General features: G+C 42.1%; 1 protein-coding gene and 1 pseudogene across 1 annotated transcript; both read left to right on the forward strand.

Annotated features, from left to right (window-relative positions):
• Positions 1-2,387: 2,387 nt before the first annotated feature.
• LOC140934109 (uncharacterized) lies at positions 2,388-3,628 on the forward strand (annotated as a pseudogene).
• Positions 3,629-6,890: 3,262 nt separating this feature from the next.
• On the forward strand, positions 6,891-14,568 carry LOC140935594 (2-Hydroxyacid oxidase 1-like). Its single transcript, XM_073385159.1, has 6 exons — positions 6,891-7,161; positions 8,645-8,796; positions 12,520-13,025; positions 13,294-13,455; positions 13,768-13,837; positions 14,284-14,568. The coding sequence occupies exons 1-6, from the start codon at positions 7,019-7,021 to the stop codon at positions 14,346-14,348; spliced, it is 1,098 nt and encodes a 365-aa protein (XP_073241260.1). The 5' UTR covers positions 6,891-7,018; the 3' UTR covers positions 14,349-14,568.
• The last annotated feature ends 1,038 nt before the right edge of the window (positions 14,569-15,606 follow it).

The raw sequence follows: 15,606 nt of genomic DNA on the forward strand, positions 1-15,606 counted from the left end.
TTTAGCGACTGTTGCGTGAAAATCTCATGTCGCAAGGACGCGCAACAGGCATGTTCACGCGTGTTTCACTCGCAGGAACATCCCTTGTCATTGTGACATATCGGGTATCAATTTGAAACAATGGTCACATTATAACGTGACAGAATCCCAGGGACACCCTTTCGACCTTTTTCCCCGTTGCGCTTTTGGAGTCGGAGGTTTAGATTCTTTTCCTGTTTGGGCGCAATTGGAACTAATTTTTGGATTTCAGGTAACGTCAAAAGAATAATAATATAAAGTATCCTTATTCTTGGCCGTAGTATCAGTAGTCGCGGTGGTTACAGTTACTGGCTTCTTTCAGGCACATGTCATCAGTGTCACTCAAAGAATGACATGCTGCACGTGGTGTCGACGTGGTGTCTTTCATTCAGTCCAGATTCAATCAGTCGAAATCAGACATCTCGAGAGATCACTTTGAATTTTTTTCTCAATCGATCGTTATCAATCTTTGTCAGCATGGGGAAGCACAAGAAAAAGCATGAGTCGGAAAGGTACGTACGTCTATAAATTCGGTGTTTGTGACTTTGTGATGGAAATGTTTTGGCGGCGTGGTTTTGAATAGATCAGAATGTGTGAAACAGTAATCTAAAACTTCGAGCAGCTATATCTGTCTGTTTCTATCATGTTCAGAATTATGAGCTAACTATCTTGCAAATTTATGTACAGGAGTCCAAAAAAGAAAGAGAGAAAAGCGGAGAAAGAAAAGATTAGTTCAAGGTCTGTGGAGTTGTCGTTGTTTGTTCTATTCGTGTTTTCTGCTCAAAAAGTGGTGGTTGTGCGAACACTTACTGAAGCGTTTCTGTGATCAAAATTATATTCGAAGGTGACAGCGTTTCCATACCATTTACAGACATGCTAATTAAATAGAGCGTTTGATTAATGAAACGAACATACCAAAGTGAATCCAAAGTAAATTATCGAATTTACTTCACCGTAGAGCTCCGGAAATTGCTTGAAAAGGTCTTCTTCGCCCTTGTAGTTTGTGCATGAGAGAAGATAAAGTATGCACAAGACTGTTCCTATTGGTTTGGGCCACTGACTGCGATCCCAAGCAAAATAGCTTTATGAATTCCATGCTAGCAGACAGGGCGAAGTACCCCTACCAAGTCCCTATTCCTGACTGCCCACACAACATCAAGTCAGTACGTTCTGCAGAGTTTTGGCATTGGATTGACATTGATGGATACCTAGTGAATGTAAGGCTGCTTTTGGTGCTACGTAGAGAATACGAAGACATCAAGAAATCAGTTTCATTGAAAGCAGTTCGAAACAAAGATCGGATGGATGTAGAAACAGCAGTGGAGATTCACCGGAAAGCGATTCAAGATTCCATTCCAGATGAAAGAGTGAGCACAATATTAGTTCCAGAACTGGAATTCAAGGACTGGAAAAAGAACGGGGCCTCTCTTTTAAGCTACCCGGTAGGATTGGCATTCTCCCCAAAGCATAGCAGGCTGTTTATTACCGATAGACGTCTCCATGCAGTCTTCATGGTTGACATGCACTGTCCAGCAAATGTCACATTAATCGCTGTTGGTGGTGGTGAGCCCGGGCACACTAATGGATATGGCAACAAGACCAGATTTAGAAACCCAGCTGGTATTGCGGTGAAAGAGAGCGGGAAGCTGTACGTTTGTGACCAAGGAAACGGAAGAGTTAGAGTAGTCAATTTGCGAACGCTTTTCTGTCACGCTTCCCAGATTGTACAAGGGAGCGCCGAAGAAAGCCAAAGTGAGGAAGAAGATTGCGCCGGTAGACGTATCCGTAAAGTCCATGTACACGATATTTCCCTTATTTCTGAAGGTAATGTACCGGATCTGGTGTCACCATTTGCCATATGTGCGTCTGCAAAGGGTAGCGTTGAACTGTTTGTGTCAGACGTTGGTCTTGGCAAAATTTTTTCAATTTCTGGTGTTGTAGACGATGAGGAAACTAACTGCGTCGGCCAGTTAAATGAATTGTTTTGTTTTGATCGATCTAGTTTATTAACTTCATTAGCCTTAACACGTGACGAGCAATACTTGTTAGTTGGAGACGGGAATGGTTCATGTATTCATCTTTGTCAAGTGAGAGGACGCTTGAAACTGAGAACAATTTCGAATATTCCAGGCCTCATGGGTATTGCAGTGACAGATGGTGGAACCGTGTTCTTGTCCTCCAGCAAAGAACACGCACTGTTCAGTTTGAAGGAAGAAGAGATGCTTGGGGATAAAGAAACCCTAACAAAAGTGTGTGGAGAAACTGCAGGCCATCGTGATGGTGTCCAAAGTCGATGGAACAAGCCTACTGCTTTATGCGTAAAGCGAAACACTGTTTTCGTATGCGATACCGGTAACGTAGCAATAAGAATGTTGACGTCAGCAAAGGGACTGATCCCCCTGCAAAGTAAGATGGCCCAATATGCAAACATGTTCCGACTCGACAAGAAAGCCAAAGAAGAAGACCTACCACGTACATTTGAAGATCGTGTGAAATCTGTCGAGGAGTTGGTTGCATTTCTCTCTAACTACGAACAGGAAGCCCTGGAGAGGACGGGCAAGCGAAATACCAACGGTCCCGACATGACCATACCTCGATGCACCCGACAGTCCTTCCTCATAGTGCTAGAATCGCTGACCAGCCTTACCAACACGCTAACGGAGATTGGGCATAGTCACCTTCTGGACAGGATCTGTTTCGAAAGTATGACAACTTTGGGCGTGGAATGCTATTTCAAAGGAATGCGAGCAGACCACGACATGCCTACAGTGGCTAACTACGCTTACAGAAGAGCGCGCTGCGTGGAAGACGATATGCTGCGCATTTACCAGAAGGATTTCTCATATTTCACTGAGCCCAATTCATATTATCCGGAGAAAATTATCAAAGGTGAACCCCCAAACATCAAGACGCGACCAAACAAGCTGTCAGCAATCACTGAATGAACAGGTAGCAAAGAAGAAGACACAAGGCGAGAAACTGTGATGCGAGAATTTGCTAAGGAGTATGGAAGAGGCGTAAGACAGGAAAATGTCCGCTCAAAAATGCCCTTAGTATGTGTCCCACTACCATCACAGCCTCATTAGAGGAAAGCGAAGACGTAACAACAGCCTGCCAAGTTGTGGATGCTAATGTGGCATTGCGGAGTACGGCTGTACGGGTGCAAACCATTTACCAGAAAGACGACATATTGGCAGTAAGACACAACCGTAGAAGAGAGATCTCACCCTTCTGGTTAGCAGTTCTTCTGGAGGATGTACAAATAGAAGTGAATGGTGGAAATTTTGTGCAGCAAAGAGTATCCCTAAAGTGGCTAAACCAAACAAGTGATTCACTAACATACACCTCCGGTGATGTCTGTAATGGGAATTCCCCCAAGTGCATTCTAACCCGAGTACTCGACTTTTCTTCCGATGGATCAGACATTTTAACAACAGAGGAGGATAACAGGCTCTGTCGAATTGCTAATGGGGACTACGGTGACGATGATGACAATGAGAATGAAACTGCACCACCAACTGCAGAGGATGAGGGAGAAGTATCCCTCCCGATAAGACTGCTGGGAGTTAGTTTATCAGGACGGAGAACGACACGGTTTATTCTGAGATAAACGTTTCCGTTGCCTGCGTAGCTTGTAGTATAGTAATTGGACTATCTTCACGCTATTTGTTGGTAAGCTGTAACTGAAGTTTTACATTTCTGTGTGGCAATTAAACAATTCGGAGACGAATTATGTTTGAACCTGAAAAGCACTGATTTTGGCAATGTGTACCTCTTTTGTTATTGTTGACGCCGTTGTTATTATTAAAATAAGAATAGCCCTTCCTCGTTAGTATTTCTTCAACGATGTGGACTCAGTGGACTTCAGAAACCGCTCCTATATTCATAATCCTCTCGGGTAAGGCCAAGAATTATATTTTATACTTATATTTTATATAAGACAATGTACACTTCGGGTAAAAAAAGAACAAGCTTTTTGGGTGAAAACAAAGTACAAAAGAAACGTTGAAAACCAGAAAATAGAATTTTGAAATCTGGAATCCAGCCACTTATGGAATCCGGAATCCACGGATGTGGAATCCGGAATCCACAGGCATGGAATCCGGAATCCACAGCGTGGAATCCGGAATCCAAGACTCTCTTGGATTACCTTACATGGGGCGACTTGTAACTCAGGTAAGCGTGGCACGTTTTGAGCACTTCATTCTATGACAAAAGGTGTAGTTTTTAAATCATTTACGAAATGTTTTAATTTTTTTAAGACTGCTATTCCACATAAATGTAAGCGAAACTGCTTAATAAAACGTCAATTTACAATATTTAAACAGAGTAACGCAGTAACGAGAAAACGAGTAACGGGATAAAAATCCAAGAGATTAAAAAAATCAAAAAATAACTCCTAATGAAAGAAAAAACATAAAACTGGTTGTAATATCCTAATAATGACCTTTACTAATCTCGAAAAATATGTGTATTCTAAAAAGTGCTTTAAAAAACGACGTCAACCTCCCCCACCCCTCCCCCCAGCAAAGTCAAAGGTATTTTTACGCTGAAAAGTCACCTGACTATCGAGGAGCAATCGTCAGAGGAAGGTAAGCTACAGATTTTCTTTATTATTGCCAGAGTTATTTCATTTCTTATAATAATAATAATAATAAGAAGAAGAAGAAGAAGAAGAAAGTTCTTTTCACAGATGACCTATGTCACATAATGTGGTTTTCAATAGGGCATTGCATAAAAACCAAAAACTACAGTACTAAGAATGACAAAATATTAAAATAGATGAACTAAAAAATGTCACACTAAACGAACTTATTGAGATTTAAAATTCTTAAGTAATGAAATTTTAAAAGCATTATGAGGTAGACATCTCATGTCTTCTGGAAGGGAATTCCAGTCTGTCAATGCACTATTAAAGGATCCGAGTAGACCCCAGTTCGTGTTTGATTTATGTATCGGTCAAATCGAAGCTTCAACATGCCCCCCCCGGGCAACCCCCCGGGCATTTGACTTTTTTGAAAATTATTGTTCAAATTCCCCCCTACCCGGGCTAAAATGCCGTTCAAATGCCCCACACTAGGGTCCATTCAAGTGATCAAATGCCCCCACCCCGGGGACATTTCACAGGCACAAAAATGACAGAAGGACGGCGGAAACACCTTCAGTTGTCGAACAAAATATTTATAAATATAACAAAAACTGAGAAACACTGTTAGCGTATTTACTACGAACAAAAGTCTCGTGCAAAGCGGCGGAAATCGCTGCTACAAGGTCACTGAATGCTCAGCTTTTCTTCGTCATGCAACATACAAAGCGTTCTATAAAAAAGATCCCACCTATTGAGATTACTACATCATGACCATTTCACTGACATGCATCATCGTTCACCTTATTAATTAACATACTTGCAGTAGGTCAAAGTAGTTCACTTGAGCTTTTTATCTTATTTTATTTTATGTTGTTGTATTGAATCGCCGATATAGGTATTGTATTTCATTGTAAACACAACAATAAAATACATTTATACATTCAAAGCCTGAATCCAATATTAAAAACTTTAAAATTTAAATACTTCAAATACGGCACAAAGCTTGTTTAAGCCCTTTCCTCGCAACCAATTGGCCACAAAGGCACAATCTTTTCCACCAAAATCCTCTAACACCGCGTCCCCCAAAGATTTTACATGAAATCGAGGGTGCAGTTCAAATTCCCCACCCCTAAAGCATGGGGATCAAATTCCCCACCCCCTGGAAGACTCTGATAATCAAATTCCCTCCTCCCCGGGACGGCAAAGGTGTCAAATGCCCGGGGTATGCCCGGGGGGGGCATGTTGAAGCTTCGACTTGACCGATACATTAATAGATCTAATAGTTTCCTTGGAGCGGATTTTTTGGAATACACATATTTTTCGAGATTGGTAAAGGTCATTATTAGGATATTACAACCATTTTTTATGTTTTTTCTTTCATTAGGAGTTATTTTTTAAATTTTTTTGAATTTTTATCCCGTTACTCGTTTTCTCGTTACTCCATTACTCGTTACTCGTTACTGCGTTACTCTGTTTAGTAACATCCTGCACTAGGGTGTGCATTACCTTAATTTGTCGCAAATCGTATAGTACACGGCGTTTATTTGTGCTATAAAAAAACTGGGTTTTTTCAAGCTGCTCTATATTTTTTTCTTACCTAAACGAACGCCCTCTATTTCAGTTCGCAGTGATTTCTCTCGTTCGTAATGAAGTGATTTGTTTTTCTACGTTCTTTCATACCTTTAAAAACTTTTACAGCCCAGGTTGTTGAACTTTTTGTGGTTTTCGCCTCTGCATGCGTCTGCCAACTTGTTCACTCAGGCACGTACAAACCTCGCTTGTTATTTTTAGTTGAAATTTTATCCAACTGTCAATCACTCTTTTCGTCTTTTTCAACATTTAGGAACTGAAAGCCAAGGTCAAAGCACGGAAGATCTTCAGCCTTAATGGCGCACAGGCAAAATATAAACTTCCGTGTTTGGCAGAGAGTGTAAAGTAGCTCGCGTGCATATGTTGTACTATAATGCACGCTTGACGAGGCTGCGAGCTTTATAGAGATACAATGAACTGGTCTCGACCAATCAGAATCCAATTTTAATCTTGGCTATTTTATAATAGTTTTGGAAAGGTTATCTGAGAATCCTAGTAGTTTGTTATGTTAATATGAATACAAAAAGTAAAACATTTTCGAGGTTGAAGAATTTATGTTAAACACCGTAAAAATGGCAGTTAAAATCAGTAGTTCCTTAGTGGTGCGGTTACGCTGCGGGGCATCGGGATCCGCCCCTGAGGTTCCCCTGAGGTATGGATAGGTGGTCAGCGGCTTATACCTGGCCAGTAATTTGCATCTTGTGGAATATTATTGTGTTTATGCATTTGTTTATGCCGTTTATAGTTCGTTCTGCAAGGAGTTCAGCAACAAGTGGCGGGGTATTCTGACATTGCTGTCCGTATTAGCGGAGCTAGTAAACAATGGCAAGTATCACGGACCCTGTGACAATTGATGAATTGGAGAAATACGCTTCCAACCATTTGGACAAGAACGCCTTTGATTATTATTCAACAGGAGCAGAAAATGATGTAACACTGCGTGAAAATCGCTTGGCATTTAACAGGTATCCGAAACGTTGAGCAAAAACGTAGAGTATTTAACTGGTTAGAATAAGCTGACGCTAAGACACGTTAAGGGTGGGCTTGTCTATATTATTCCGAGCAAGGCGAGGCACCTTGCTGCAAGGTTTTTAGCCCGTTCTAGGCTCTTAGATAGTGGGGAAGACACGAAAGAAAAAGGCACGCGAAACGTTGGCAGGGCGGGTAAAAGCAAAAAGTAAGAGACCTGACTATCTCGGAGCCTGGGACTGGCTATGAGGTTTTATAATCTTGTCGCTCGCGAAGCGTGCGTGCTTCCCACGAGCATCGCAAGGCCAGTGTGATTTTCTCTTTGCTATAAATCTATCAAGTTTGGTTGATGTTCGCTTTGACGTCATCAAGAGTAGTGACGTCAAAGTGCATTATGGGTTTCCAGGCAACCGATTGCCATCGATAACAAAATGGTGAGTGACAAGTGCAGGCAACTGACTGTCACGTTTTATTCAAGAAAAGCTGACGGGTTCTTTCATCTGTAAATTTGAATTCAACAAGTGGCTAGAAATCCTCGCCGGGGAAGAATTACCAACGAAACCCTGTAAGTGCGAGAACGAACGTCGACTTGAAATTCAGCGTGAGCAATGGCACAGCGAAGTCAACGCTGTCAACAAGAGACCGACGCTACCGCAACTTACAGCAACCACAAATGTGTACAGAGGCAGCAACAAAATACTGCAATTACATACTGCAATAGCCTGAATTTCATCCGATTACTTCGAGTCGTTATTACTCCCTTTCGTTCGTAATTCATGTTTAACGTTCAAAATATCAACTGTTTGCAGTACAACTCTGAACAGGTTGTAGTTCTATAGTCAAACTCGGTCGCAATCACGCAATGAAATAAACACACACACGGAACACTTAGTTTTTAATTGAAAAGAAGCTATTTGGTCCTTAACGAAGAAAAAAAAACAAGGAAACAAGAAAGAAAAGCTAACAGAATCATTACACTTGACGGTGAAAATAGCAAGAGGGTCGAATTATAACATTGATCTCAGAAAATTTCGCATAAACAAAATCACCGGCCGCCGAAACTCCGCATTGATTCTTCATTCGCAGTTCAATTTAGCATTTCAGTTTCGAAGACAAGGGCAATTTTGCTGTTTCAGATAAAGATTAAGCTTATCGAAATGTTTGAACTACAGGAAAGAATGCCAGGGATGCGATCCGCTGAATATCAAGCGACAATCCCGCTAAAATTGTTCATAATTTTGCGTAATTATGCGAACGTTTAGGCAATCAACCAATCAAAATCACTACCCGGTTTTCGGGTAGTGAGTGACGTCACTGGACGACATCAACGGCCAGTCCATCCAGACGTTACTGAGGGAGTAAAAACGACTCGAAGTAGTCAGATGAAATTCAGGCTACATCATAATTCCACGTAGCGGGTTTTTAGCCTTCTCATGTAGAATACAAAAAAATAAATATGATATCTGTTTTTATTTGTAGGATTAAACTGCGCCCGCGAATGCTACGCGATGTATCCCATCAAGACATTTCCGTTACAGTCCTTGGCCATAAATTAAACATGCCTATCTGTGTTTCACCGAGTGCATTTCAAGCAATGGCTCACCCTGACGGTGAACTTGCGACTGTTAAGGGTAACCTAATTTAAAGCGTGAGAAAATAGCTGACATTTCGTGACATCACCGCTGGTTTCCCCGCGAAATGACGTCTGAGAAATGAGCGCAGAATTCCATACTGATGACGAGCCACTACCCAGATCTGGGTAGGCTTCTGATTGGTCGTGCCGCGGTAGGAAACTTGCTTCAACCAATCAGAAGCGCAACCCAGATCTGGGTGGTGATGCGTCATCAGTATGGAATTTCTCCGCTCATTTCTCACATGTCATGATTTGGCGGGGAAACAAGTGGTGGCGCCGCCAAATGTCGGCTGTTTTCTCAGGCTACTTAACTCAGTGTTAACACTAGTAATAGTTGACACTACAGCTGCCCCTGCTCCGTATGTTGTCGGTCAATTGTAGCTTTGGTCTTTGTGTAGCTCTTTGAAATATACTGATTCAAAGTAGTACTGAAGATTTTCGCACATATAACATACAACAGGTGAGATAAAAGCAAGAAACGCAAGATTCCGTGCACTGAGTTAGGTCGATTTACGCAGCTTTGATCAAAACACTCAGTCTGAGTTGCAAGAATTTTTCACACTCGCGTTCTACAGTCAAATGACTTTTGAGACAATACTTTGCTATAAAAAAAAGCGCTATTCTCATTCGTATAAAAGCCGCCGCGTGACGATTTAATCAACTAGATTACTGCGTGCTCCCTCGGGAAGCAGTCTATTGGTCCTTTACGGTCCCCAGGGAAATTCTCTAGGGCTTTTTATACGCCCTAGCAAACAAATTCACCGTCTTCTCGCAAGTCTACTCTACAACGGGCAAGCAAGTTTCATTCTTCCGAAACGCGACCAGCGCCGCTGAAGCTCTTTCATGGCTCTTGTCCCTGTTTAACAATGCAGACCCAGCTGATGCGGTAGCTATTGCTTCGACAGACCCTCATCCAGCACCAACACCATCCACCTAAGTATCATGTTTTAATTTCTCGCTTCCCCCTTTTCTTGTCAATTTGTCACATACGTGGCGTTTATCTTTTTCACCTTTCTGTTCTGGAGTTTGTTTACGTTAGCGCTTTTAGGCGTCTGTGCAACGTACCAGAGGTAAGGCGACCCTTATTTGATTATTGTCGCGTCTTTTGCGTCTGTTACAGTAGAACGAAAACGAGCCGGAACATCAGCGCCGTAGCTAGTATGAGGCCAACCGAGGCACTCGCCTCGGTAAAATTTTGACGAATTTCGCCGATCATTTTTATTTTACATAAGCGATCATCGGATATTTTTAACGCATCATGATATTACAAAGAATTCAGCAATTCAGTCAATATACTATGAAAAAATTACCATATCATCGATCTCAAGGGGCTACGTACGTTAACTCAAAGTTTTTTTGAACAAATACTGATCAAAACCATTGGCGAGGTTAACGGTCACCCAGATTATGTAGCTTGTTTCTGATTATTGCTTTTTAAATTCCACTTAAATTAACTCGAAAAAAAGTTACCGAAAGGCCCAGAAAACGCTGCAAATCGCATTTCCGAGAGACTAAAGTTCAAAATTTCTCGGGGGGGGGGGGGGGGGGGGCATGCCCCCGAACCCCCCTAGCAACTCCCGCCTGCCTCGGTTGGCCGTTTGGTCTGGCTACGGCACTGAACATATTTACGTTGGCGCTTCGTGGCGTCTGTGAAACGTAAAGGAGAATCTCAACAGTGCGGTTCAGTGGAATGTATTTAATTACGTTGGCGCCCTTCGGCGTCTGTGAAACGTATAATGAAGAGAAAGACATTACGTTGACGCTTCTTAGCGTTTGTGAAACGTAAAGGAGGATCCCAGCAGCTCTACTCAGTGGCATGTTTTTAATCAGTTACGTTGGCGCCTTTTGGCGTCTGTGAAACGTACAATCAAGGGATAGACATTACGCTGACGCTTCTTAGCGTTTGTGAAACGTAAACGAAGATCTCACCAACGCAGTTCGGTGGCATGTTTTTAATTTCGTTGGTGCCCTTTAACGTCTGTGAAACGTACAATGACGAACAGACATCTTTGGCTTTACTTCGCGACCGTCCATCGTACATTTGGTCTACAGTCTTTGATGCTTTATGGCATTTTACGTGTATGTATTGAAAGATTTTAGAATAAGGTGGCCAGTTTTTTATTTTTCCCGTTCGTTTCCTACTCATTGTATTGTCAACATTTTGTATAATTTCTGCACATTGCATTGTCAGCATACTCCGTGCCCCCTCGCAGCTGTTCCCTTGAGACGTCTCACTTTTTATATTGTGTTTATTCTTCCTCACCTATTACACTTGTGATCTTAGAGGTCACATAGCAGAAACAGAAGGTGACGTAGCTCCTAGATATCAGTAACCACATTCTCTTTACTCTAGCGTACAACCTTAATAAATTTGCACGAGTTTCCTTGTATATTACATTTTTCTTTGGCTTTTGCTTCCTATATTTCCTTACCCCACACTTGAGTCGTGCTCAGGGGGGTTTCTAAACACACCCCTTATCCAGTCCTCGGACGGTGTTCTGACTCGACTCAACTGAGGGGTTCCCTCCCAGCCTCCCTCTTTCGCAGGGTCTTTCCTTCTTTTTATCTCCTCCCATTCGGATTTCTCTAACCGGGTTACACATGCTGCAAGTCACCCTTCAGCTTTCCTTTAGCGTATCCGGGAGGGAAAGCCCCACAGTTGGGCTGGACCACTCCCCTCCATTGAATCCGTCACATCTGGGAGGCATTACGCCAACACTGCCCATCTCTCTAAGGGAGTTTTTCTGGGTTTTTCTGAGTTTCGGGGAGATTTGGCTGTACTGCAAGTTAATGAGGTATTCTGCAATAATTTACCGTCTTTTGGATGAGTCTATAGCACCCCTGGTGTCGGGCAAAATTTTTCACCCATAACTTATCCATCAAAAGGCATAAGGTGGCTTTTATGCGAATGTGAATTAGTTACTATTCTCATTCGTATAAAAGCCGCCGCGTGACGATTTAATCAACTAGATTACTGCGTGCTCCCTCGGGAAGCAGTCTATTGGTCCTTTACGGTCCCCAGGGAAATTCTCTAGGCCTTTTATACGCCCTAGCAAACAAATTCACCGTCTTCTCGCAAGTCTACTCTACAACGGGCAAGCAAGTTTCCCCACCCTCCTCCCCTTCAGCGGCGCTGGCAAATTTTCTCTATCAGCCCACCCTATGCCTTATGCAAAATTTTTCACCCGTAACGTATCCATCAAAAGGCATAAGGTGGCTTTTATGCGAATGTGAATTAGTTACTATCTGGCAAAAGGAAATAGATCAGCACAGAATTTTACAGAATTTAATTGTCTGGGAATTTCTGTAATTGTCTACCCTGCGAGCAGTCTACATCTTCGCGTTGTGAGCTGGCGTGCGCAAAGTACTGCTACGCATTTCACACACACACACACTACAAAAATTTAGCCTCTGCTCGTGGCGCATAGTAATGTTCCATCTTTCTGCTGATAAGCTAGCTTGATTTACTCGTTCGCTTACGGCCCCAAAGTGATTTGTGTCTGGCAAATTTAAATAGTTTCCTATCAAAGATTTGCTAATACCTCTATAAGACGGACATCTACAGTTGGTTCCTTCCTTTCTTCACTCTATTTTGTTGACTCTCTATAAGATGGACTCTTAGTGCCAGTCCCAAAGGTGTCCGGAGAGAGTTCACTGTACTCAGTCAAAACAGATTATATTTGTGTGTGTGTTTTCCGTAACTTTCGTTGTTTGGTTTCAGCCGTAAGTTCTTTGGGCACAGCAATGGGTTTAAGTTTATACTCCACGACCAGCTTAGAAGACGTAGCTCTCGAAGCTCCAAACACAATCAAGTTTTTTCAGATGCAGTTGTACACTGATCGCCAGTTAATGGCGACAATCATAAAACGAGCCGAAAAAGCAGGATACAAGGCAATTTTATTGACAGTCGACTGTCCATTGTACGGCAGACATCAAGGAAGAAGAAGATTTGAGTTACCAGGACATTTGAAATATGCTAATTTCTCGTCCGTTCAGCAGAGTAAACAGTTCAAAAGCAATGCGGAGCTGGGTGCACATATCATAGCTTTGTTGGATTGCAGTGTTGACTGGAAAATTCTCGATTGGCTCCGTTCGATTACGTCACTTCCTGTTGTTGTCAAGGGCATACTGACACCGGAAGATGCTCAACTTGCAGTGCAGCATGGGGCTAAAGGAATTCTGGTTTCAAATCATGGAGGCCGGCAGTTGGATGGTGTTCCGGCGGCTGTATGTATGACTCTTGTCCAATGTTGAATGATTTTTGAATAATTATAGTACAGTCAACTCTAGCCTTGCGGACACCCCCCTATAAGGGACACTCGGATAATACAGTCAGTAGTTAAATCCGAAGCAAAAAAATAATTCACTGAGGTTTGACTAAAGTAACCTCCCGCTATTACAGACTCTCGCTAATGAGGTCACTAACTCGAGGTCCCCAAAGTGTCCGCTATAAAGGGGGTTGACTGTAATTAACATCATCTTTGCTTCTTGCCAGATTGAAGTCCTGCCAGAAATAGTGAATGCCGTCCGGGGAACTGGGGTTGAGGTGTACATGGACAGTGGCGTAAGACTGGGTACTGATGTTCTTAAGGCTCTTGCTTTGGGGGCCCGTGCAGTGTTTGTTGGCCGTCCAGCTATTTGGGGACTTGCTTACAAGGTACAGTGTACGCTAAAAAACTGCGCAAGGTTTGAATTTTGAGTTTGAACCCAGGAGTCATTTCATAAGTGGATCATGATCCCCTAGATGAGCGTAGTCCTGAATAGGACTGTTGTTGACAGTGACTGACGTTTCGACAACCTTTGTAAGGGGAAAAGTGAGACGTTTTTACAGAGGCGTAAAACTTTTGTCACAAGTGTTCTTCTTTGCAGAACGTTAACAAATGTCGTTCGTTACTGACATTACTCCCCAGACATCGTAGCTTTATCTCGCCTAGAGATCAAGACAAATTCGATCTTTCTCTTTCTCTAGGGTGAACAGGGTGTAAAAGCAGTTCTTCAGATGCTTAGAGATGAATTTAAAACAGCCATGGTTCTTGCAGGTTAGATGAGAAATAGTGAACCTTTATCATTTTTACATTCTGTACTTCATTTTTTTTTCGAAATAGCCAACTTAGCTGGAGTTTTCGTTTGGTGGAGAAACCTTCATCCTCCATCCCTTTTCTCTCGTGCACCCGTCGAGAATGAAGTTTCCCCAGTCCTGCTCGCTTCTTCGTCTCATAGCCTTCAGCTACGCAGGCTTAAAGGGACACTTAAGTTTGTCCACCAGAGCCTTCTTTCGTATTTTTATACCTTCTTTTAATGTTTTGAGAAGTTATTTTTGTGTTTCACTCAGTTTGATGGTAGCTGCGACTCTTTGAGTTTTGATAAATTTCGTGACACGGCGCCTTTCTTTATCTGTGTAATCCCTTCTGTCAGCATGTTTGTGTCCGTTTAACTGAGGTTAATATAATTATATTTGTTTTCTTGTTGTTGCTTTTTTTTACAGGATGTGCGTCTTTGAAGGACATAACCTCTTCTCTGGTGATGAGACCTCCAACCAGTCACCTCTGATACGCTATTTACTGAATACGTTAAATAAAGACCAGCGGAATGTCCTGCTGAATTTCGATTGCTCCGGTTGAGAAATGTTGCTGAATTGTAACTGCATGTGTACAGTTATTTTATGAGAATAACTATGACATAGATTACGAAGTTACTGACTAGAGTAAGCTTTAAATCCATGTAAACCAGCTTCACCGCAGCTGAAGGAATTAAACAAAATTTAACGTTGCTTCTGACTTGCTAATTTTAAATAGTAAACATTTGACTTGTTTTGTGTCTTGAGAAGGCAGCGTTTCGCTCAATTTGAGCCATTTCTTTAATAGACCTTGTCACGGTTTTCGACGCCATCTTGACGAGTAGGCAAACACGTGAGAAATTACAGTGATTGTATGAGAATCTAACGTCGAATAATTTCCGTAGAACGGCTGTTCTGAAAAAAATATGATTTGTAAACTAAAGCTTCCCTCCTAAGGATTCTCCTGAAAAAATTCGAGGGCGTTACGTGCACTAGAAGACCTAGAACCACTTTTTAAAATTTTCTATACATTTGTCTGTAAGAAAGTCTCATGAAAATTACAGACAAATATATGGAAAATCTAAAGCAAGCCTCTGGAGGAATTTAAGCACAGGTACGGCCCCAAATTTTTTAGGACAATCCTTTGCTTTGTAGCTTTAGTTCACAATTGATATTTTTTTCAGAACAGCCGTTTTACGGAACTTCTTCGACATTAGATTCTCATACAAACACTGTAATTTCTCACACGTTTGCCTACTCGTCAAGATGGCGTCGAAACCGTGACAAGGTCTATTTCACGGCGTTGAATAAAATGGAGTTCCCTATATACAGCAATTTCTTTGAGCGCCAGAACTCAAGTGTTAGTAATTGTACTAATTAGATTATGATTCTGATTCATCCACGCAGACTTTACAAAATTCTCCAAACATGGAAATACTTTGTTTATCATGGCCCCAGATCGACCTGCGATAAATAGAACCCTTTGTGCGGAAAAAGTCGGGAGAAGACGTCCATCGACTCTTGATCGATGACCTGACCAAAAACGACGTAAATAAAGTGTATCTTAACCTCTGGGACAACTGGGATATTAAAAAATTGCCTGCAAAACAGGCGTTATTAAGCCTAGTGAAAAGGAGACTCAGTCAAGCGCGAGGCGAGAGACACGCGCGGAGCGCAGGACGAGGGAAACTAAGAGGAAACTGTAACTCTCTTCTTCCCTAATCTCGCGCTCCGCTTTCGTCTCTCACGCTT

The sequence above is a fragment of the Porites lutea genome, chromosome 4 (assembly GCF_958299795.1).
Source record: "Porites lutea chromosome 4, jaPorLute2.1, whole genome shotgun sequence".
In the NCBI taxonomy this organism is placed as follows: Eukaryota; Metazoa; Cnidaria; class Anthozoa; order Scleractinia; family Poritidae; genus Porites; species Porites lutea.

Bases quoted from the DNA above. Each gene is read 5' to 3' on its own strand.
- LOC140935594 (XM_073385159.1), top strand. From the start codon at position 7,019: ATGGCAAGTATCACGGACCCTGTGACAATTGATGAATTGGAGAAATAC. The intron at 7,162-8,644 runs GTATCCGAAACG...TTTTATTTGTAG, and splicing joins AATCGCTTGGCATTTAACAG to GATTAAACTGCGCCCGCGAA. The intron at 13,026-13,293 runs GTATGTATGACT...GCTTCTTGCCAG, and splicing joins TGGATGGTGTTCCGGCGGCT to ATTGAAGTCCTGCCAGAAAT.